We start from the raw sequence: 22,033 nt of genomic DNA on the forward strand, positions 1-22,033 counted from the left end.
AGGTCACTTGGCAGATCCCTGCATCAGCTAGCTTGAAGTGTAAGGAGAGAAAACATCACATTTCTAGTGAGGATGGGAGAGCTTGTTGCAAAAAGCATTTCTGAACTGCGGGCTCCTGACAAGCAGCAAGAGCCTGCCCAAAGCTGAGCTACTACAAGGGCTATAAGCAAGTGTCCTTACAGTGTTCAGAAGTGTTGATTATTATATGTAAGGGCACACCTTACACATACTGTATGGGGATTAACAAAGGATATTAGAGCACTGTCAGTTCACATATTGACCTGAAGAATGAAATGGTCCTCTGTGGAAAGCAGGCCAAATTCAGCCTAAGTTTAATCTTGGAAATACCAGTCCCTTCATATAACCTGGACTTATACCACATCTGAATCTCCCTTCCAGTATAATCTGTGAGCCTGGACACAAGACTGGAAGGTGTAAATGGGCTTTTTGAGTTGTATTGCACATAGGTACAGAATTTTTTTTGCTTTTCTATTTATGCAAGCAAAACCCCATGTCCTTCAATCAGCCAGTGCTCTGATTCTGAATATTTGGATGGTCTGAGATGAAGAATGCCTGCTGTCTGAGCAGTGCAAAATCCCTTCTCATCTTGGAGTAAACCCTAGAATAAGCCCAACCTGCTCTTTTTTTTTAAATAGGTGAAACTTTTTTTTTTTTTAAAATAAGGAAAGCGATCATGTTCTCTTCTTGGTTATTCCTATAGCCCATATAAGGCTGAGAGCCACCAATGTCAGCCCAACTGCAGTTTCACACCACTGTAGCTGACAGCAGCATGGTGTGACCAAGAGATTGTGTCAGAGCAGTAGGAATATTGTAGAGAGCGGGAGCTGATCAGCTGAGCATTAAGAGCATCCTGCGGTGCATTAGAGCTGATTTTGGAGTGTGTCCCAGGGCTCCTGCTTCGTTACAGTCAGACTATTTCTCCACAATTAGCTTAACCTGCCCTTGAGCTCCTGAATTCCATTAAAGTGAGGTCCAGAAGTCTAACTGCCCACAGTATTGAGTCCTGGTACTCCATGTAATGATGTATGAACATGAAGTGTAGCCTGGCCTCAAGTCTTGAGTGGAAACCTTTCCTGAACGGCTATGTTAATGTTACACAGTTTGCTCCAGGACTGAATATAAGTGTGCTACTACGTGAGTCTCTCCCCTTCTGTCTTGGCCAGCATTATCAATCTTTTGATTTCCATTAATTCCATTATTTATGGAATAATCAGTTTCACATTCAGACTTGTGCTCATGTCTTTCTTCTCCCCCTGACATATGGATCAAATGATAGCAAGTATTTTTTCCTCTTTATCAAATGTATAATCTAAAAATCTACTGCCACTGACTTCCATATCCTTCTCTCCGGTGATGGCCCCATAACCTTTAGCTGTGATAGAGACCCTTCTTGCACTGCCATGTAAATCTGCTGAAGAGGCCCCCCAAAGCTGGGACCCTGCTGCCTCACAGACCTTCTGGCCAAAAGCAGCTGCTCTCTTCCTACCTATCACCTGTGTTGTCCGAGGGCACCTTATAGAAATAATCAAACCCTTGTAACAAGTGACCGGAGGAAGCAATTGCTTCCAGAGGTTAGGAAGCTGATGGAGGGATAGTAGTCTTGGAAACGCTTTCTGGGCAGAGTGGCTTTGCAGGGTTTGTGCAGAAGCCTTGCTGTGTAAGTGGACCATTAGCTGCCGGTTTTTTCGGGTGTTGCTATCCATAGAAGCTGCAGCAGGTCACTTCAGTCTGTATAGTGTTAACTCTCTGATGAAAATAATAACAAAAAAGAGGTGGCAGTGATTTTGGAATTACCATGTGACCATGAACATTTTGAGCAGCCGTCCAAGCCTGTGGGAAACAAGCTGTTATGCAACTCTGACTTTCTAAGCGCATCTCAAATTTGGTTTAATTTATTTTTGCAAATACACATGATATGTCAGCAGAAGCAGCTGTGATAGAAGCCCAGGTGGCTACCAAAGGACAAAGTCCTTGCTTTTTGCGGCATCCTCCCCACCACAGCTTAGCTGTAAGTCACATTGCAGACACGTGGGAGCTGACTCCTTGGAAATGGAAACCAGAGGAAAGGGAGGACAAGGATTTGTTACCATTGCACTGACCTTGACAAGTCATCCCTGTCCTGTCATTGCCTGTTAGTGACTCCTCAGTGCCATGTGTTAACTCTGAGCCGATGGAGGTGGTCTTCAAGATGTCCATGTTATGAAACTGCTACTGTTGTTGATCCAGAGGTTGGGCTAGGAGGTAACAGCATTGTTTGTTCCTGCAAATCTCCACCTCAGCTGGGGAACCAAGCTGGTCCCCATCCAAATGAGAGGTTACTACAGAGCACTTCAGTTTTTGGCAGAAGGCACCATCTCCAGTGGGAGCTATGGTCTGTCCCACAGCTCACTGTAGGTTCAGTTATTTAAGGAGAGAGGCAGGTGTTAGCTTTGGCACTGCCTTTCTCCAAAGTGCCCCGAACTAGCAGGATGCACTTTGGGTGTCATTTCAGTACTTCTGTTGCCAGCTCTGTCTTTGGCTTTATGTCTACTTTGAGCAGTGATTTCCTTTCCGTGGATCACCTTACCCCTCTGCAAAGCAAAGTAGGGGATTTGGCCAACAGTTGGTGGTGCCCAACTTTTCAAGACTGGCTTTTTCTTATTCAGGCTGGTGGATATCTAGTAGATTCTTACTATTTAGGGGCAGAGGGAGGGAAAATAGTATCTGCATGTGTTTACAGTTGGGCTCTTGCATAGAGATCACTTCTGTAGCTGTGAGTCATGGTGTGCCATCCCCTCCTGTATCATGTTGCTTTACGCTGTAGCAAAGCCAGGGCACAGCAGCTGGAGTTTTTGTGCTGTATCATCATACATCCATCATCAGTATTTTATGCCACCTGCCAGTTGCAGCCTGTCTGAGGCGGACATTAAGCCAGAAGTGTTGCAATATTATGTTCACAGCACTGCATAGTTTTATTTCTGTCCTGGTTAGCATCCATGGTAATTTTCCATGCTCTGACTCAACTGCTATCCTATAGAGAACATGCTAGCCCAGGCAGACCGCTGCTCCTGAGGTGTCCTGTGGCTCATACGCATGTAGCAGTAGCCTGCAAGGGTGGGTAATGAAGCATATCCTTTTAACCAGCAGTTCTTTTTTCCCTGTAGGGTGGCAGGAATGTGAGGAACCTCTTCAACAGCTTATTTTAATTTCCCAGGAGAAATAACTCACAATATTTTCTAGTTTTATAGTCTGATGTACAGCAGTAATGAAGGGAGAAATGACAGAAATTTCCCAGAATAGTTATTTCTTTAAATAATTTGTTTTAGTCATGGAGTAGTAGAATAAAGTGTAACTGATTATTTCTTCTTGCCCTCCACCTTTGGAGTCAAACGGTCTGGCTTATAGCTTCACTGACAATACAGAGAAGCTATCTGTGGACGTACTGCCAAAAGTTTGTGTGCAAATACATTGAATCCTGCAGAATAGTGATTTCATATCAGGAGCTCAAGAGACTTGAGTCTATCAACTGCTGGTGCAGGTTTTCTTGGGAGTGAGGATATGAGTACAAGGCTCTAGTAATAATGCTGCATTAGGATTGTTCCAGAGAGCTGTGCTGATGCATATAAAATGATGGGTTTTATTGCTAGTCTGTAGGCTTGTTTCCTCTGGTGCCTTAGAGGAGTCTCATCTGACTGTGCCTTGGGATCCAGCAGCTCCTCAGAGGTAGGGAGATACATCCCTTGTCAGGATCTTGGTGCATCACTGAGTGGTTTCCTGGAGCATGGCAGGACATCATTCCTGGCAAGGGGGCTTTGTGTGCTGCACCCTCATCTGTTTAGGTTGTAAAAGAAGAAATGACATCTGCCCAAAGCTCTAGGCTCCCTCCCGCACTGGTTAATTACACAGTGTACAGAGAGATCCCAGCAACATTGCAGCAATCACTGTGATCTCGGCGGTATTGAGCAAATCATCCCACCAGGAGCTCAGCCACTCTGAATAATGCCTGCAGGGACTCCTTTCCACTCCCTCGCTGTTGGGAGATGTACACTTGCAGTGTTCTCCCAGGTTCTTGCTGAAGCTGTATTCTTTTGGTGCAGTGGAAGTTCACTGTTTTGATGTTCAGTTTGGGTTATCTTGGGTCAGGATCAAATTCTAGTGTCAGACAAATGCCATGCAGGCACTGACCCGGCTCCAGTTCCCCTTCTGATAGCAACAGAGATGCAGGAATGGGAGGAGGCCAGGACAACTAGGGCTTTCTGTGTTGTGAGCCATATCTCATATCCCACATGGAGACCAGCAGGCAGCCAGAGCAGATTGCAAAGCCCTGATATTGCTCTCCTGCCTTCTATGCCCACTTGTCCGTAAGCAGACGGAGCCTTGGACAGTGAGTCCCGGCTGGGGTAGCCAGCTCTCTGACAGGGCCTTGCCTTCATTTGTGAGCTGGTTTCCAAATTTTACCTGCAAAGACGAAGGCAGGCACAGTTTTCTCTCCAGGAGCTGATGTGAGATGTTCTTCTGGGTGCAAACCCTGGAACCCAGTGGGAGGCAGGGTATCACTGCAGGCTCTGCCAGGGTCCAGCTACCTGGTGCCTATTACAGATGTGTATGGGCTACTGGGGGCAGTGGTTAGGTGGGGACAACAGTTGAATAGGAACAGGTCCCATGGTGGAGAGAGAGAAAGGATATTGAAGTGGACTTGATATTGCACAAGGCAGTTTTGTGGTAAGAGGCAGTGTCCCCTGAGAACAGGATAAGTGTGGGCATTGTTATCCCAAACAAGGTTAATCCAAAGCTGCAAAGACCAGAAGGGATTCCTCCAAGGGGCAGCTCTTGGTATTGAGCTCAGTGTCTGCAGAGAGCCCAGGGCATGTACAGAGACTGCTCTCTGGACTATGAGATAGCATGTAGCCATGCAGTCCTAGGGCTAGTACACCACTGGTGTGGTGTGAGGACTATCAAAGGTTTTTACATTACTCTGGGGAGGAGGGGTATCCTCACTGCCTGCCTTTGACACAAAAGTCAGGTGTCATAGGTTGGTGGAAGAACCTGGGCAGTTCAGGTTCTGTATTCAAGGGGATGTAGGCTTTGTAGCCCAAGGCTCCCTGTAGATGATACAAGTTAGATATCTAAAGTTTATATAGTGTGAATACTCCCACATATCTCCTGAACACTTGAGGGCATTCAGGCCTTGAAGATTCAGCCCTTATTCCTTCTGTATGTTGGGACCTCCTTGGAGAAACTGAGGCTGATGGTGCTGCTCTGCCAGAGGAGCTCCTGGAAGGTTTTCGCTGCCCTGAGAGGAGCTTTGGAAGTACCACAGTAGCCTGGATGGACTCTGCGGTGGCTGAAAGCCTTGCTGTGCCTCCGTTTCTGTATGCTGTAAAATGGGAAAGTGGAATTTACTGAAATATCTTTTTATGAAGTTCTTTTTCTGTTATCTCCTCCTTGTTGTAGTCACAATGTCTCCCTGTGGGTATTCACCACTGCAGTTGGGATCATTGCTGTGCAAGTCACGTTAGGGACTCAGGCATGCAGAGTATCAGTCTGTCTGACTGCCAGAGCTTAGTGGGGGAACAGGTAAGTTTGCCACCCTAGTCCTGTTCACCCAAAGCTCAATTGGCAGTGACCAGATCAGAACAGTCGATGTAGGTGCAGCTCGTAGCGAGACAGAGCTGTCGTGAGCATCAAGCACGTGCTGTTTCTGAACCATCTCCCACTCTTGTCCCAGCCTTCTGGCTCTGCACCACCTTCCTAGGTTCCCTGCCCTGTCAGGTCTGTTCCTATCCCTGCCTCCATGATATATTGCTGTTACTGTGCTCCAAAATAGTGGGGTAAGGTCACAGTGTTGGTTATATTTCTGTCACAGATGTGCTGGCCTTGGAGTTCATCAAATCCCAAAGTCAGCTAAACTCACTCAGCTACAAAAGCTCACTGTTGTTAGCAGATACATACTCATCAGGCCAATGGTTCTTTTTAACTTTCTTCCTTTCCTGCTTAGCTTCATTTTTGCTTATGAGTTGTGTAACACTTGCGTCCATTAGCGGGAGATGTATTGCCTCTGTCAACCTCTGAGTAATAACCAAACTACCCCAAAGTGTCCACACGGCCAACATATCTTATTGCGGCACATAAAATAGACCAGTGAGTACCATCAGCCTGCAATCCAGCAGAAGCAAGCAGCAAAACAATACTTTGTTAGATAATTGACCTGAAAGACTAATACTGCTGCATTGGGCTCAAAGAAGTTTGTTTTCTGGTCTCAGTGGAAGGAGGGGTACTCTCTGAGTTTCCCAGGAATTATTTGGCTCTATGAGACCTCATTCTTGTTTGTATGAACTCTGCTTTAGAGCAGCCAGTGTTGCATTGAATGATGACATGATAAAAAAATCTCACTCTGCTTTTTTAGATAGATCCCAAAGTTTTATAAGAAATAACACAGTCCCAGCAAATAGAATGCTCAGTTTGTGGTAGGTATTGTCTGTCTTACAGCCAGCACAAACTCTAAGCTGTGTGCCCCTGGTAATCCGTCTGTGCACAGCCCTCATAAGCCTGATTGCAGTACTACTGTCAAATCCTGGCATCAGTTTTCACCCTCAGCCTCGTTGGCCCTGCCCTGTCTCATTCAAATACCTTCTCCCCGGTTTGCTCTCTGGCACGTGGGACTCTACAGAGCAAATGGAGACTTTTCCTTGGAGTGATCTGGGTGGCTGTTCTGAAATTGGGGTCTTCTCACTCCCACTTGTTGCTGAACTCCCCTCCCTTTTACTGCACCCCTGTGTTTTGGTTTTGAGGCTCAGGATGCGCTATTCTCCCCTGGTTTATGCCCCTCTTTAAGATGAAGACCTCAGGCATCACCACTGCTCTCAGCATAGCAGAAGTGAGTGTTTGCATAGCTGATGGTGCTGGTAAGGCTGGCAAGGCACCGTTGGCTGTGCAGGAACTGAACGAGGGGTCTCTGCAGCTCTCTGGGCAGAGGATCACAGCAGCTGGAGGATCAAACGGTACTGCTGGGCAGCTCATCCTATGCAGCGCCCTTTAAGGAGAAGCGCAGAATGCTGCTGAGCCAAGATGTGTGTTCAGCTACAGCCGTTGGGCTTGAAGCAAATGCAAGCAGCTGCCTAGTGCATTCCCCCCCTCCCCAGGGATGGTCTGCCCAGGGTGAGACCACTGAATTCAGTCTGTTAAACACACAGCGAGCAGCTGGGTGATGAGCACTGGTGAGTTATTAGACTCTAATTAGCCAAGCCAGGGAAATCTATCATCCGAGTGTTTTTTTTGTGTTTTTTTTTCTCACTGGCTTGGCTTAGGCAAGCTCCAGGCATCGTAGCAGAGCTTATGTTGTTTGGAGCACCCTGAATGCTTTTATTCCTGCAGATCCAAGATAACTCTGTGGATGTTCAGTCCATGCAGCATCCTTATGGGACCCAAAGGCTCTGATATCTGGCATGCTGATTGTGGGTTGCAGGCTGATGTCCCCAGTTTGCTTCCTCAAGCAAGTCTGTTGTCATATAATAAGGTTTCATCTTCATCCAGTTGCTTGCTGGATAGAAACACAAAGTACATTTGATCTGGCAAATGTGTTTGCTCTAGGTTTTGAGAAGAATCCAAGTGATTTTATGCTTTCAGACTTCCCTTTTCTTAATATTGTCATGGTGATGGTTTGTTGGTATTCTAAACAGTTTTCTCCGCCTGTTCTTCCCTCTGTTCTGTTGACTCTGAGCAGCCTGTGCATTAGGGAATTATTTGTAGCTGCAGTCTAATAAGTCACCATGTCATAGCTCTTTAATTTTTGTGGGGACTGTCCTGTGAGCTATAAGCGCTAAGTCGATGGGAAGTATTAGAGTTATTTAATATTTATGCTGCAGGAGTGCCGGAGGCTCCAGTCAGTTCAAGACTCTTCTGGACAAAGTACTGAGGATACCCAGCCGCAAGCAGAATCAAAGCCTCGCTTTGCTGACAGAAAAATAACTGTTCTTTTTGTCTCCTTCTATAAGCTAAATTTTTCATTCCTTGTAGAGTACTATTACAGTTGTCAGACATGCATATATTTATGTCAACAAATGCACAGAGACACATTTGTAATGGTAGGGGTTGAGGGGATGTAAGTGGTACCTTTGTTTAAACCAGTTGCAAGAAGTGAGTAAGAGCCTTTACAAACCAGGGATGCCTCCAAAAATGAGCGATAGGGCCCCCTGGAACTGAGTGCCAGTGCCAGGACTCTTTGGGAGAGAAGCAGAGAGAGAAGGACCCCAAGGAAGCAGCAGACAGTTGCAGAAGCACTGGTAGCGTGGCCCAGACTTAAATCTCTGAGCATGACAAGGAAAATAACTATTTTACTTGATTTTTGGTTGAAAGAGGTGTGGAGCTGTAAACAAATCCCATCTCTTCTTGTTTGAGCCTGTGTTCAGGAAACAGGAGTGTATGCACCTTGCAGAGATAAACAGGACACATCCAACTCTCAACTTCATTCTCAGATCTTTTGTAACCTACGTGCTGGCTGACTGCTCGCGGCACAGGGCAGAAGCAGCCATCAACAAGGAGTTTGTTCTTCATTGATCCCCAGGCAGGAGGGCTTGTTCTGCTAGGTGCTGAGTGCCCCAACTCACCGGAGTACATTATATACTTAAATACATGTACAGGTGAAGGGTATAAGAGGCAGCATCTTCGTAACTAAGAATGAAAAAATCCATTTGATTTTTCTAAATCTCTTCTGATCTGAGCAGAAGTGTTCACATAGCCATAGTGGTACAGGGATATACAGGAAGGTTTGCAGGAGAGAGGTAACTTTTCCTTAGACCGACTGGTACCTCTGAAGAAATCCTGCTTGATTTGCTGGAGTGTGAGCCAGTTTGGTTGCTTCGTTATAGTCCTAATTTAACAAAATGCCTCTATCAGGTGCCAGTAAAGGTAAGGGACTTAGAAAGATTTTTTGCAGCTGCTTCCAAACTCTTACAAATTTTGTTAAGTGTTACTTGCTCCTAGTTCTTAATTGATGCTCTAAATATAGGCTACAGGGCTGTGGCTGAAAACAAGAAATGTAACATTTAGAGATAAATGGTTTGCTGTCTGCTTCTGTTTTAGGAGGGAGATGTCTGGCCAAATTCTTCTGCTGAAATTAATGTGATCTTTAAACCCCGAGAAGCCAGAGTCTATCAACAAACGGTCTACTGTGACATCTCAGGTACAGCTCCTTTCTTCTGCTTCCGTTACCCACAGTGAAGGCGAGGCACAAATAGAACCAGCCCACTCTTGTGTAATTGCTAGGAAGGGTCAGTGGTCAGCAGGGCAGTGCTGGCACATGCCTACTGTCTCTGTGGTTTCCAGGTGGTCTCCTGTCCAAGGTCAGCCCTCAGGATGCCTGGCTACAAGCTTGGATCACTGATCCCAAAACAACCAAGGCAGTGAAGGGATAAGTTTTCATGCCATGGGTTTGCCAATATTTGCTCTGCTGTGAGGTGTCTGTGAAGACCAAAGAGCTGCACAGCAGAATAGCTTTAGTGGGTCAGCACTAAGCCCCTATAGACCATTTACCTCCAAGATGAGTCTTTATTATGTGGTTGCATCATCAGACTCCTGAGGCGGTACGAGCCGAGTTCCAAATATGCTCCCAGACCCTGGATCACCTCTCGCTACCCAGATGCTGCCAGAGCTTAGGTGGCTGAGCCCTCCTGAGTATGGGGTGTCTGCAAAAAGACCACCTCTGGCCAGCGTGTGCTTCTCTCCCTGTGTGGAAATTGTCACCCTGGCGCTCCTAGTCTATGGTGCATATGGGTAGTGCTGCACAGGGCTTGCTGTACTCAGCAGGGTGAATACCCTCCCTGGAGATCAGAGTCTGAGCAGTCTGCTAGATAAGCTTTATGCTCATCCTGTCTTACAGAAGTGCTGTCAAATCTTTTTCTGGGAGCAGTTATCGTTGACCCACCCAAGTCATACCATCTTTGCCCTTACAGAGGTGATCGCTTTGCTGTGCTAGCATGGGGCTGGGAATGCTTTCAGCAAGCTGCGTGGTTCGGATTACCTTGTCCTTCCTCTGCATCTCTGCAAGGTGCTGCTTAAGGTGTTTTTCAAGAGTGGGAGATAGCTGTCAGATTTCCATCCAGGGAACATTATGGTTTTCCCCATCTAAGAGGAAGAGGTGCAAGACCCGTGGTCCTCCAGCAGCCAGGCTCCTGTTCTGGAGGGTGCTGAAATCACTAACCCAGTTGCTTTGTTGCTTTCCTCACGGCTCCAAGCTGACAGATACAAATGTCATGAAACAGCTTTTTATTTATACAGTAATTGCGTAGGGTTTACTTGGCAAATGCCACCTACAGTAATTACACAAGGTTTGTGTTAACAAACTGTCTTCCTGCCCACCAGCTGCAGTTGTTAGAGCTGTGGAAGGATTGATTTAAAAAGTTGCTCCCAAGGGACTCCTGTCTCAGTGCTGTGCTCCTGGCTGTGGGATTCTTGCTTTGGTGATGGGGGCGTCCATCACTTTGCTGCAGGGATCTCCAGGGTTGTGCCAGGAAAGCTTTTTTGTTGCAGAGAAATAGGGAAACTACTTGCATGCAACTCTTGAGCAGGTCTGGGAGTTACAGGAAACAGAGCTGGGCAAATGATCTGTGTTTAGAAAGAGGATCCTGCTCTTGAAAGGCCCTGATGGGCCCTCAGGAGAGCTTAACTCTTCCACTGGCTCCTTGGAAGAGGACCTCTAGGAGGTCATTTAAATGATGCACCTACCCCTCATCCCTTACAAAATAGAGCTGATCCACTGCATTGTCAGGATGGAAACTGTCCCACAGTCAAGGTCCCTGGGTGCAAAAAGAGTTTAAAGAAAACAACGATCTTTAACTAGGGAGTCAATTTTGCTTCTTGGTTCCTCTAAGAAGTGTGACTGCCTTCCTCATGCATTTGCATGCCAGTCACAAATCCCTTTGGAGTGTGATGTGCAGATGGCATGCCTGCCCCTTGCTGGGAATATTTGGAAGCTTTGCCCCAGTGCAGCACTGTGAATTGTGCAGCTGGATCTCATGCCCCACTGGAAAGTGGCTTTGCTGGCCTCCACTTTTTTTGCAGGTGCCTCCATAAACTGCTTAGCAGATGCTTCTGGATCAGGTGATTTACAGAACTAATCAGCACTGGGCAACTTGCAAAGCTGGCAGTTAAGAAGTAGTTTGAAATTTGCTCTTGGCAAATATTTAAGCTTAAAATGAACTTTCTTAGTTATTCATGCAAATAGAGCCGTGGCTCTTGAGTGCTGGAAGGGAGCACGCAGTGGGGGACTCAGACACCTAAAATTCATTTTTAGGTTTGTCTGCACACAGAACTGTATTGGATCACACCTTGCAAAATCCCTTTCTAAGCCACTCTTGCAGGGAGAAGCAAAACCCCAAATGATAATCACTCCCTTACCTTGTGACAGAACTGTTCTGCATCATGTACAACTGTTTATTGATGTGGTCAGATGAGAATCACATTCAAAAACAGTCGCAAAACACGGGGACATTCTGTGAACAAGAAACTGAATGTCAGAAAGCAGCAGAAGTTAAGGACTTTGGCAACAAAGTCCTGGGCTGTTGGGCCACCTACACCCCTGTTTTTTTGAAAGCAAGGCAGCAATGCCAGTTGTACACCCTGCATGACGTGCCAAGGTATTATTCCTACTGAGATCCAAATTCTCGCTCCACAGTACCAGGTATGGATTTGGGATTGAGGACAAGGAGGCTGTAGCCCCTCCATGCCCTTGGTCTGTGTGCTCCAGGACATGTTATGGTGGGAGCATCTCAGGGCTACAGCCCAGCTATACCCAGGCCTTGGGCAAAGGCTGGATGCTCCTGAAAGCCCCAGCCCCTAGCAAAGAGGAGGACATACTCTCTCTTTTTTTCCTCTCAGCTCTCCTGAATGCTGCGCGTAGTTTAGTCTGCTCCTTCTCCTTTGGGAAGAACCCACTCTGAGGTTCACCTGGAAGGAGGAAGAGCAAAATTTCTGGCATTTCCTAAAGTTTCAAGTGCAGTGTAGGGATAGAAGAAAGGATGGTTGCCATGGACCTTCAGGAGAGGATGAGGACCTACTGCAGAAGGGGAAGAACTGCCACTGATTTTTTGATCACGATGGCCATGGGACATGTCTCAGCATGATCATGGACAAAAACTTGTCCTTTGGAAATCTTTGCCATTTCCTAAGAGCTTTGGCTTAGACCTAGAGATTTTAATGAAAATTAAGCCACACATGGTGCAAGATGGAGAAATCTTTTGACAGTGAGCACCCAATACTGCCTCTTTTATAATATCTGTGGAATAGAAATACACAGCCCTCCAATTAATACCTGAGCTGTGAAACATAACTCTCATCTCTGCTATCAGCTAGGCTTTGGCTGGATTCACTTAAAAAATGTTGAATTCAACAAAAGCTCCCTAGCTCGCTCTTTCTGGCTTTGGACATTATCAAACATCCTCATCCCATGGTTGCAAAATCAAAAAGTCAGTAATCGTTGAAAAAGCTGTTCCAGGACAGTTTTTTCAAGTTGTGATCTAGTCACTGTCTTGTCACACCTAGGCTGCTCTTTGCAATAAGAAGTCATTTTGGAATAACTATGCAAAAGACTTTTTTTAAAAGCAATTTTCAATCCCTAATCTTTAATAAATGGTGAGCATTGCACAAAAGGAGCTTGAAGGCAAGAGGAGTATTTTTGCACAAAAGCTACAGCAAAGGTTATGTACAGCTTTTGGGGCTCTGTTTTCCTCCTTGCGCTACTTGCTTTCCATGCAGAGTAGAATGGGATGGCAGGGAGACCTAAGCTGAAATTTGAGCTAGGATTCAGGTACTGTGGCCTGCTCCAGTGGTTCAGAACAGCCTTCAGACTGAAAGGTCCTGCACTTAGCAGGACTTAGCACTTAGCAGACTTATGGAAGAAAATTAGCATCTTAGAGTTTAGCTATAAGTCTTGCGGTCTCAGTTACCTTTGCAGCAAGGGATGTGTGTATTATCAGTATATTTACAGCTTATCTGATCTCAGTAGTGAGGAGGCTGGCTTTCCATAACTGCTCAACACACTTCAGGTAAGGAGTCTTTACAAAGCTGAGCTCTTGGTATCATGGTGGGAATGAGTGCTTCTCCTCCCTGGAGATCATAAAGCCCTGTGTTATTTAGGCGCTGCTGCAGGAGGTGAGCCCTGGAGCACGCAGGTACGGAGCTGTATGTTAGGCACAGGCGGTGGCTGAGATGCTCTGCCTGCTCTAGGGAGCCCTTGGATGTGTGTATCGCCGTTAGCAGGGAGCTTTGCCTTGCTTGGGCTAGTACTTCTCAGCTCCTGTGCTGTCATCTCTGACTGCATCAGTATAGAGAGCAGATTTTTATCTTCACTTCTGTTTCCTGAGCTTTGTGCCTTCACTTGAATGGATTTCAAAGCTCATCGAACTGCATGGGAAGAAATTCAGAGATCAAGTTTTAAACTCAGTGTCACTTTTTCAGGGTGCAGACTGATTGCTAAATTAGAAACCAGCCCAAGGGCATATCTCCTGAGGGAAGAGAACGGTCCTGTATCTTCTCCTGGAGCATCTAGAGCAGGTCCCATCCAGCCCGGACTAGCACTGAGGCAGCTGGAAAATCCAGGGCAACAGAGGGAATTGTTGTACTGAAATGGAAATCTCTCCCCAGGCCGAGAGACCAGGCTGCCCCTGCGTGTCAAAGGGGAAGGCATAGGGCCCCGGCTCTGCTTCAGCTTTGACCAGCTGGACATCGGGAAGGTTTTTGTTGGATCAGCCCACAGCTATGAGGTGAGAAGTAGGGGTTCTCAGGGGCTGGGGTGGATCCTGATGGTTCCTGGGGCAGCAGTGAGCCTTGTGGACCTGCAGGATTTCTGGCAACTCGGGCAGTTGTGAGCAGGGAGTATTTGACATAATAGTCAAATTTGGGGGGTTTCACAGAACCTGGATACTTTTGATGGGGTCTGAAAGGTGTCTATGTTGTTCATGAAGCCCTAATCCCTGCTTTTTGGCAACCTCCCTTTGAGATCAGCTGGGAGGCTTCATGCAAAAAAAACCCAAAAAAAAACAAAACACATGAAAGCAACACTGGGTCAAAAAGGTAAATATTCAGAGGCTTTTGTTTCAGCCCTAGATGCAATGCATCTTTGTACTCTGGCTGTTAAAAAGCAGCTGTAACAAATTTACTGTGTTTGAACTCAAGTCCATTGCAGTTTTCAGTTAAGCGCATCCTACCAATTCCTGGGAGTCAGAGGAAAGCTGTCCAGCCTCCTGGCTCAGACCTGTCCCTAGCAAAGAAATTGGGAGTGCTTCCCTTGCCGACACTTCAGACTTGGTGCATCTCTGGCTCTATGAGGAGCAAAGCATTTCTTGAAATGAAGTAAAGGAACTTTCTATATATTTGTTTCCCCCCAATGGTGTCAAGTCTTCTGCAAAAAAAATGAGAGAGCAAGCAAAAGAGGTAGAAAATGAGGCAATACATCATGCCAGACACTTTCAAAAGCTTGACTTTGGCAGGGAAGGACACATTAAGGTGTTTTCTTACCAAAATATTGTGCTCTCTATGCATTTTTAATGCTGATACTTTATTGATGCTCTCTGTATCAATTTATTGTTTTCATTACTTGAGAAAATGTGAATAAGTAGATGATGCTGTTAGTGCTGTCCTAAGCAGCTAGACTGGAGGTAAACCTCAGCTCAGCGTAGGATCCCTAAGTGCAATTTGTAACTAAGGTGTAAAATGCATGAGAGGAGAGAGTAGTTTTCAAGTTGCCATTGCAGAGTTTGAATAAGTGAATATTTTCAACAGCAGCTGCAAAATTTAAAAATAAGGCACATCTCTCTGCTGCTGTCTCAATTTTTCTTACAGGTTTTGCAAGGCCAAAATTAGGGAAAAGAAATCCAAAGCAGATAGTCCAGTCCATGGAAATAGCAGGGTTTCACCCTGCAGCGATCAGAAACTTTACAGCGTTGCTCTGGGTAGGTTTGTTCATGACTGACAGCATGCTGGTACTCACAGGCAGATGTGGGCATTTCTTGCCCAGCATGGAAAGAGCTGAATCTCAACAAATGCTGTGGAATTGTGTCACTTGTTCGAGGCAGTAGATCTCTCGAGTGTTCAACAAAATATGGCTTGATTCTAAATATCCCGTTTATTCTAGTAATGGTAAAATCTTAGATGGTAGCTGTGAATATTTAGGAAAGATAAATTATTTGGAATAGATGGAGCTGCTGTGCGCTCACACTCATCCTTTCCTGACATGTCTATTTGAGCAAAGACTAAGAAACTATCATATTAAAGAAAAAATAAAAGAAACCTAAATTATATACTGTAGCAGAGTTGGGGATTGCTTCTGAAATTGGTTATAGTGCTGTCCTGAGGTGTCTTCTACATGCAGTAAACTTGGCTGCAATGGAAGCTGAATGTGTTCTGCCCTTCGCAGGATTGGATTCATCTGGAGCAGAATCAGTTGTGTGATGATTCACTAGTAATGCTGCAACCGCCCTTCATTGCTCTTAGAGACAGGTCTGAATCAACTTGGTGATGCAGAGCAGGTCCTCTGCACTGCAAGTTGAAGTGGACTGGTCTGTGTCAGTGGAATAAACCCAGGGTGACTCTGTTTATATGAAGTTATCACCGCTTTGCATGAAAAAACTCAAAGGCACAACTTGTCCTGTTGTATTTTCTTTGGCTTCTGCCAAGCAGCAGCACACAGAATTTTCTGCCTTTTACAGATGTTAATTGTTTAATCAGAAAACAAATCAGCCTTCTGTAAAGAAAGGAAGATTCCTTATGTATTTCTATTTTGCTTTCTTGCTGCTGCAGGCGATCCTGTTTAACAAAGGAGCCATTGATGCTCTCTTCAGTTTGGTCCCTCCAGCTACAGCTCTGGGCTCCTGCTTCACCTTTCTCCCCTGGCAGGGCATCATTTTGCCGGACGGGCTCCAAGTCATCCAGATCTCCTTCAGTTCCACCATCCTGGGGCAGTTCACGGAAGAATTCAGGTTCAGTGTGAATGGATCGCCTGAGCCTGTGACCTTGACTGTCAGGTGAGGAGGGTTATAGGAGCTTGGTGGGCACATCTGTAGCTATCTCTGCATAATCATCTCCCACCTACCTCATTTTATGATGGAGCAGAGAAAAAAGGTGTTGTCTAAGGTCTTAGTCTTGGCTCTGATCCTAGCATCCCCACAGTAAGAGCCCAGGCTTTTTAACCTTTACTCCACTTTGAACCTTGCAATTGCAGCAGCAAATGAAGTGTAACTGTCTGCGAGAAGAAATCATAGAATTATAGAATGGTTTGGGTTGGAAGGGACCTTTAAAGGTCATCTAGTCCAACCCCCCTGCAATAAGCAGGGACATTTTCACCTCAGAGCCCTGTCCAACCTGGCTATGAATGTTTCCAGGGATGGGGCATCTACCACCCCTCTGGGCAACCTGTGCCAGTGTTTCACCACACTCATCGTAAAAAATTTCCTCCTTATATCTAGTCTGAATCTGCCCTCTTTTAGTTTAAAACCATTACCCCTTGCCCTGTCGCAAGAGGCCCTACTAAAAAGTCTGTCATCATCTAGTCTGTCATCATCATCATCTGTAAGCCCCCTTTAAGTATTGGAAGGCCGCAATAAGGTGTCCCTGGAGCCTTCACTTCTCCAGGCTGAACAACCCCAACCTTCTCTCAGCCTTTCCTCATAGGAGAGGTGTTCCATCCCTCTGATCATTTTTGTGTCCCTCCTCTGACCTGCTCCAACAGGTCCATGTCTTTCCTGTGCTGAGGGCTCCAGAGCTGGATGCAGTACTCCGGGGGGGGGGCTCACCAGAGCGGAGTAGAGGGGGAGAATCGCCTCCCTTGACCTGCTGGCCACGTAAGACCATGCGTCCTATGCTCTCAATACCCAGTTTAACTTTCAAAGTCGTGGGTTCCTCTGGGAAGCAGCTTTGCCTTCATGGTTGAGCCAGGTTGAGCTCATGGTTGAGCTCTGTGACTTTCCAGGACACTGTACAGAATTTGGCAGTAGCAGGTTCCTTTTGTGACCCTTTGACATCTCTGTGTGAGGACCCTGGGGCTTTAAGTGACTGCCCATGCTGGAAAAATGTTGACTGGAGGCTGTACAGGAAGGGTGTGGAGATGCCTGCTGCCCCGTCTGGGTACCCAGGAGCTGGAGTGACTCCTTCCTACAGGTAGCTCATTCCCCCTTGGGCCATGACAGACAGCGTGATGGTATCAGCTTTGGGCAGTAGATGGTCTGGGATGTCCTACCTGAACATGCAGCAAAGCCAACAGGGCTTTGGAGATGGCCCAGCCTGGGTGATTCTGTGGCCAGAAGCTGTGTTTTTAAAATCCTCTGTTGTTAATCCATACAAAATGGGTAGCAGCAGCCTCAGCATCATCTCTCATGCTAATGCGTTGGGACAAGCTGTCTTCCCGGCTCTTGTGCAGGGAGTGCTACGGTACCTCCTTTCTGAAGCCAGAAAAGTGGTGATGCGGGAGACAGGGAGCTCTGCAGTAAGTACTGTCACAAGGACTTGGGCATCATCCCATGGGCTGGTGCCATTGCAAAAGATAATCCTCACCAAGCAAAGGGGAGAAGGGGAAAAAAAAAAAGCTGATGATAGGAGAGGCAAAGCTCACTTCTCAGGACCACAGCAGCATGTGAACTTGTCCCCACCTGGTCTTAACCATGGGCTGGTGGGATAATGTGGTGTAGGCAGGAAAGCTGATGCTGGGTGCTCTGGAGCTTTGGGGCTGGCTGTGCCTTCTCGGCAGCCAGCCTCCTGGGCTGCTGCTGTTGGGAAGTGCTAGATCAAAGTCGTAGAGAAATGAAAGGAATCTGCGATTGATTTTACCAATGAGGTAAGGGAAATGGACAAAAAAGAACAATAAGGTTATTCCTTTGCAAGAGAAGAGTGGTGAGTAGGTCTGTTGACCTCAGTAGAGAAACAATTATGTTGTCTTTGTGTTTGGAGGGAAAGTGCTGCTTTTTTTGGAAATCAAGAGGGAACGTTTCACAATCAAATAATTTATTCTCCTCTGTCCGTCCCCCAGATCGGTCACGGGATGTTATTGCATAAGCGGCTTTCTCCTTGAGCAAGGGCAGGTTTTGCTTGTGAAGATGTGCTTATCACAGGTAGAATACAGTATTGCTTGGATAGTACCCACTGCCTCTGCCCTGCAATGGCCTTGCTTCTGGGGAAAGAAACAGCTGTCAGCAGGATGGCTGTCTTTTGGCTTCCCCACAACCAAATGAAGTGGTCCTTTATCCCCACTGATGCCCTGGCTCACAGTGCCCAGCATGTCCTCCGCTTCTCTGTGGCTACTCTCTGCCCTGTTCTGCCAGCACCACCCTGGGCTCAGTGCAGACCTTACATCTCAGAGAAGGAGGATTGCTTGTCCTTTTTTATTTATTTCTTCCCTATCCTTGTATTCCTCCTTCCTGGATGGTGGCTCCTATGCAGCCCATCTGATGGTACCCCAGCATTCCCACCTGCTCCCATACAGCTGTCCCTCAGCAGTAATTCCCATTGCAGACCACTCCTCCCTGAGATGGCATCTGCCTCCTTGATTTCTGTCTTGCCTTTTTCAAGGATCCCTATCTAGCCCTTATCTCTCATTCTCCAGCCCCACAACTCAAGCTGTTTGTTTTCAAAGATGTCCTTCAGTATGTCCTTCAAGATGTCCACCCACCCCGTCAAGCTGAGCCTCCCTGTTCGGGAGGTTTTGAGCACTGGATTTAGTCCTCCATGGAGAAAAACTCCCAGTTCTTTTGAATGGAAGCAAGCTGGCTGGTGGGACACTGGGCTGCAAAGGAAGGAACGGGGATGAGTGTTCAAGTGGTTCCTCTCCCACCTTGTGTTGTCCTTCCTGCTCTGCAAGGACCCTGATCTCCCTTCACAAATGCATTACTTAATGCTACTGTAAAACACAGTTGTTGCCAAAAACACTGCCTTTCCCCCCATTTTCTTGCAAGCTGTACTGTTATCATCTGTGGTGCACAGAGCTCTGGGTTGGCTCCTTGCCTGAGCCTTCTGGGCAGTCATTCAGGTTTAACTTACTTGAGCACAGATACAGTGCACTCAGCAGAAATGGCAGTCATTTCCCCACTTGCCTGGCAAGGCTCATCCTTGGCAGTTTCCCAGTGTGATCCCCAGTTGTGGTTAGTTTGGAGGTAGTTTTCCATCGTCTCCTGGCAAGTGCTGTGACGGAAAGCGTGCCTGCTCCCTTTGCTCCATCCAAAGTAAGCTGTTAGGGCTTGGGAGGTTAGGTCTGATTATGTGAGGTACTTGGAGATGGAACTTCATCATCAGCAGGGATTTGCTACCTGTCTTATTCTCAGGAACTGATTCAGCTCCAAGAATCAAGAATTAGCGTTGGATTGAAACCCCTGAAAGTCAGGTTTTGAGTGCTTTTTGACTATGGAATCAGAAGATGCCCAAACCATAGGTGATTATTCTTTACTTGGAAAACAATCTTACAAGGTCCTGAATGCTTGTTTCTTTGGTGTTTAGAAAGGGATGCTGGAAAAGGGACACCACAGATGAACCACAGTCCCTCCTGCGGGATGCTGGGGTCTGTTCATGGGCAGAACAGAGCCAATGGCAGTCCTGTGGATAAAACTAGATGGCACAGTTCACTGTGGTCCTTGATGTTTAACAGACAGAGCTGGCATTGATTGGCATGAACCATGAAATAAATTAATGAATGTTGTGCAGCTTCAAGTGCTGATTTCAGTGGATGTTGGTGAGTTTTGGAGTTTGGAGCCTGTCTGCTGAATTTAAGGACGGCCGAGGTGGTGTAGTGGGTTCAAGGACACGCACGTTCAGTGGTTTAAGACGTGTGTCACTCTTGGATGTGTCAGCTGGTGCACTGGTGACAAGCTGATACTTTCCTCCAAGATTCAGCTGTCCATTGTGTAGAACTGTTGCTGCTCTTCTCAATGGATATTTGGGGCTCCCCTGGATTCATGCCTCAGAATCCTGCAAGCATAATGATTGTGTGGACCAAGATCTTCTGAGAAAGATGTTCATATACTCCATGGAAACACCAGTTCCAGCTATGAAATGCCAAAGCAGGAGACCTGTGGCTGGGAAGGCTAGTTACAATGAGTCCACTTCTGTGTGGACACCTCTGTGTCCATCACATTGCAGATGGGGAAACTGAGGCACAGAGCCATCACTTGTTCAGGGTCATTCATTGGGCCAGCAGCAACTTGGGGGCATACCCTGCCTGACATGGCCACATCAGCAGCTATCAGCTGCTGACCACTTTGCTTTGGCTGCCTCCTGTCCACATGGATGCCATGCTGAGCATGAGGGTGACAGGTTGATTTGAAATCCACTGTGATTCTGAGACCAGCTTATATGCATCCGAGCGGTAATGAAAGCTGAACGCTTTGCAATTCTCTTTAACCACGCCAATGCCTCCTCTGCCTGTCTTTGTCCTCACAGGGGCTGTGTCATCGGACCGACTTTTCATTTCAATGTACCTTCCCTCCGCTTTGGTGACGTCTCGTTTGGTGAGTGTGCCCTGGGCTTGGACCACAGCTTGAGAGTTCTGTGCATTACTAAAATGGAGCACTTGAATATAAGAGCATCTGTCACTTCTGTTCCTCCATAGCAGCCTTCAGGGTGTTAAAACCAGGGCTGTTGGTTGCTTAGGCAGTATTTTGCCATGATGAGATCAAATAGACCAAAGGAATAGAAAGTCAGTATTTTCTGGTGTCCCTTATAGTCTGTTCAGCCCCAACCTCCTAATCTTTGGCAGCAGAATGACTGTGAAAGTCCTTGTCCCAGAAGGGCCCAGGGGATGGGACTACAGGAGAAAGGAATTTAAGCCACGTTACTAGCCTATAGCGGTTCTGGGTAAATGTTACTGTTGGAAGGCAAGGACACCATTTACCCACCTGACCTTTAGTGTGAGATGTTAATTAGTGCTGTGAGGGCACCTCATTATCACCTACCAGGTGATGTGCCCAAGCAATAGTTCTGCATCAGGCACCTATGTCCTCAGAGACGTGGGCTCCTTCTCCTTCCCCACCAAAAGCCCAGCTCTGCTGACAGAGCTGGTGGCTCAGCATCCAGAGCATCTCCATTGAAATGCAGATTCTGGTTCTCCATCTCAGTCTCACAAAAGGCTTTTTACTGAGATGATCTAAAGTTTAAATGTGAAATCAATTGTGGATTGATTGAAGGGCCATTATCATTCTGTGCCCAGGATGCCTCTGTGTTTTCATGCTGTTCATGGACTTTTAAAGAAAACTCATTACCTTTCCTGAGCTGCTTCCTCCCCTCCCTGCATCACCATTCTGCCACTTCTTTGTTTTCTTTTGAATAAATAAAACAACAAGAAACCCACCAGGCAGGAATATGGTTATGTAATAGGAGATTCATCCTACTTAATCTGATTTCATTAGTAAGGCCTTTTCAGCTGAAGGCACACCTATTGTATTTTTGCTTCTTTTAGCTATGCTGCTAATTGTTGTCTGCATCTGGAGACTTCTGTCTCATTTGGGATTGTGAAGTCTGTGTTTGTTCTTTTTGTGTACCTCCTGCCTCCCTGCTGGAGTAATTGCTGGAGGTGGGCAGTGGTCACTGTTGATGGGCATGGAGAAACTACCTGTTGTGTCTGCATTGGTTTTCCTCCCCATCTGTATTCAAATAATACTTGGTAAGCATGGGAGATGGCTGGCCAGCTCTGTGAGAAGGAGACAAGCCAGATGTCCACTCCAGAGCAGGTTGTGGGCTGATGTCCTGTCTCTGCAGAACATCCCCACCAGGTGTGGTTGTATCACTGGTGCATAATGGAAAGCTAGTATCAAAGCTAAAGTGATGTAAACCTTTGTGGGCAGTAATCAAAGCCAATGTGCAGTGTGGATGTGATGTCCCCATTTGTTAGGTAAGGTGAGACGGGTTTCCTGCTGATTTCGAAACAAGCATCAGGCTTGCCTCCTGTGAAGCGGGCTGCAAATGGTCATGTGCTCAGTCTGGTTGCCCCAGGAGATGCTTTAAGGATCCTGCCTAGAGAAACTGCATTAGAGTGCTTTGCATCATGCTATAGTTGCCAATTTCA

General features: G+C 46.5%; 1 protein-coding gene across 1 annotated transcript in view; it reads left to right on the forward strand.

Moving 5' to 3' along the window:
- HYDIN (HYDIN axonemal central pair apparatus protein) overlaps window positions 1-22,033 on the forward strand; it is a 162,708-nt gene that overhangs the window by 51,591 nt on the left and 89,084 nt on the right. Inside the window, exons 11-14 of the mRNA XM_072872234.1 lie at window positions 9,082-9,181; window positions 13,639-13,757; window positions 15,793-16,016; window positions 20,413-20,480. Of these exons, the coding sequence (XP_072728335.1) occupies window positions 9,082-9,181; window positions 13,639-13,757; window positions 15,793-16,016; window positions 20,413-20,480 (511 nt within the window). The remainder of the gene's footprint in view (window positions 1-9,081; window positions 9,182-13,638; window positions 13,758-15,792; window positions 16,017-20,412; window positions 20,481-22,033) is intronic.

This window comes from Ciconia boyciana, chromosome 9 (assembly GCF_034638445.1).
Source record: "Ciconia boyciana chromosome 9, ASM3463844v1, whole genome shotgun sequence".
Taxonomy (NCBI): domain Eukaryota; kingdom Metazoa; phylum Chordata; class Aves; order Ciconiiformes; family Ciconiidae; genus Ciconia; species Ciconia boyciana.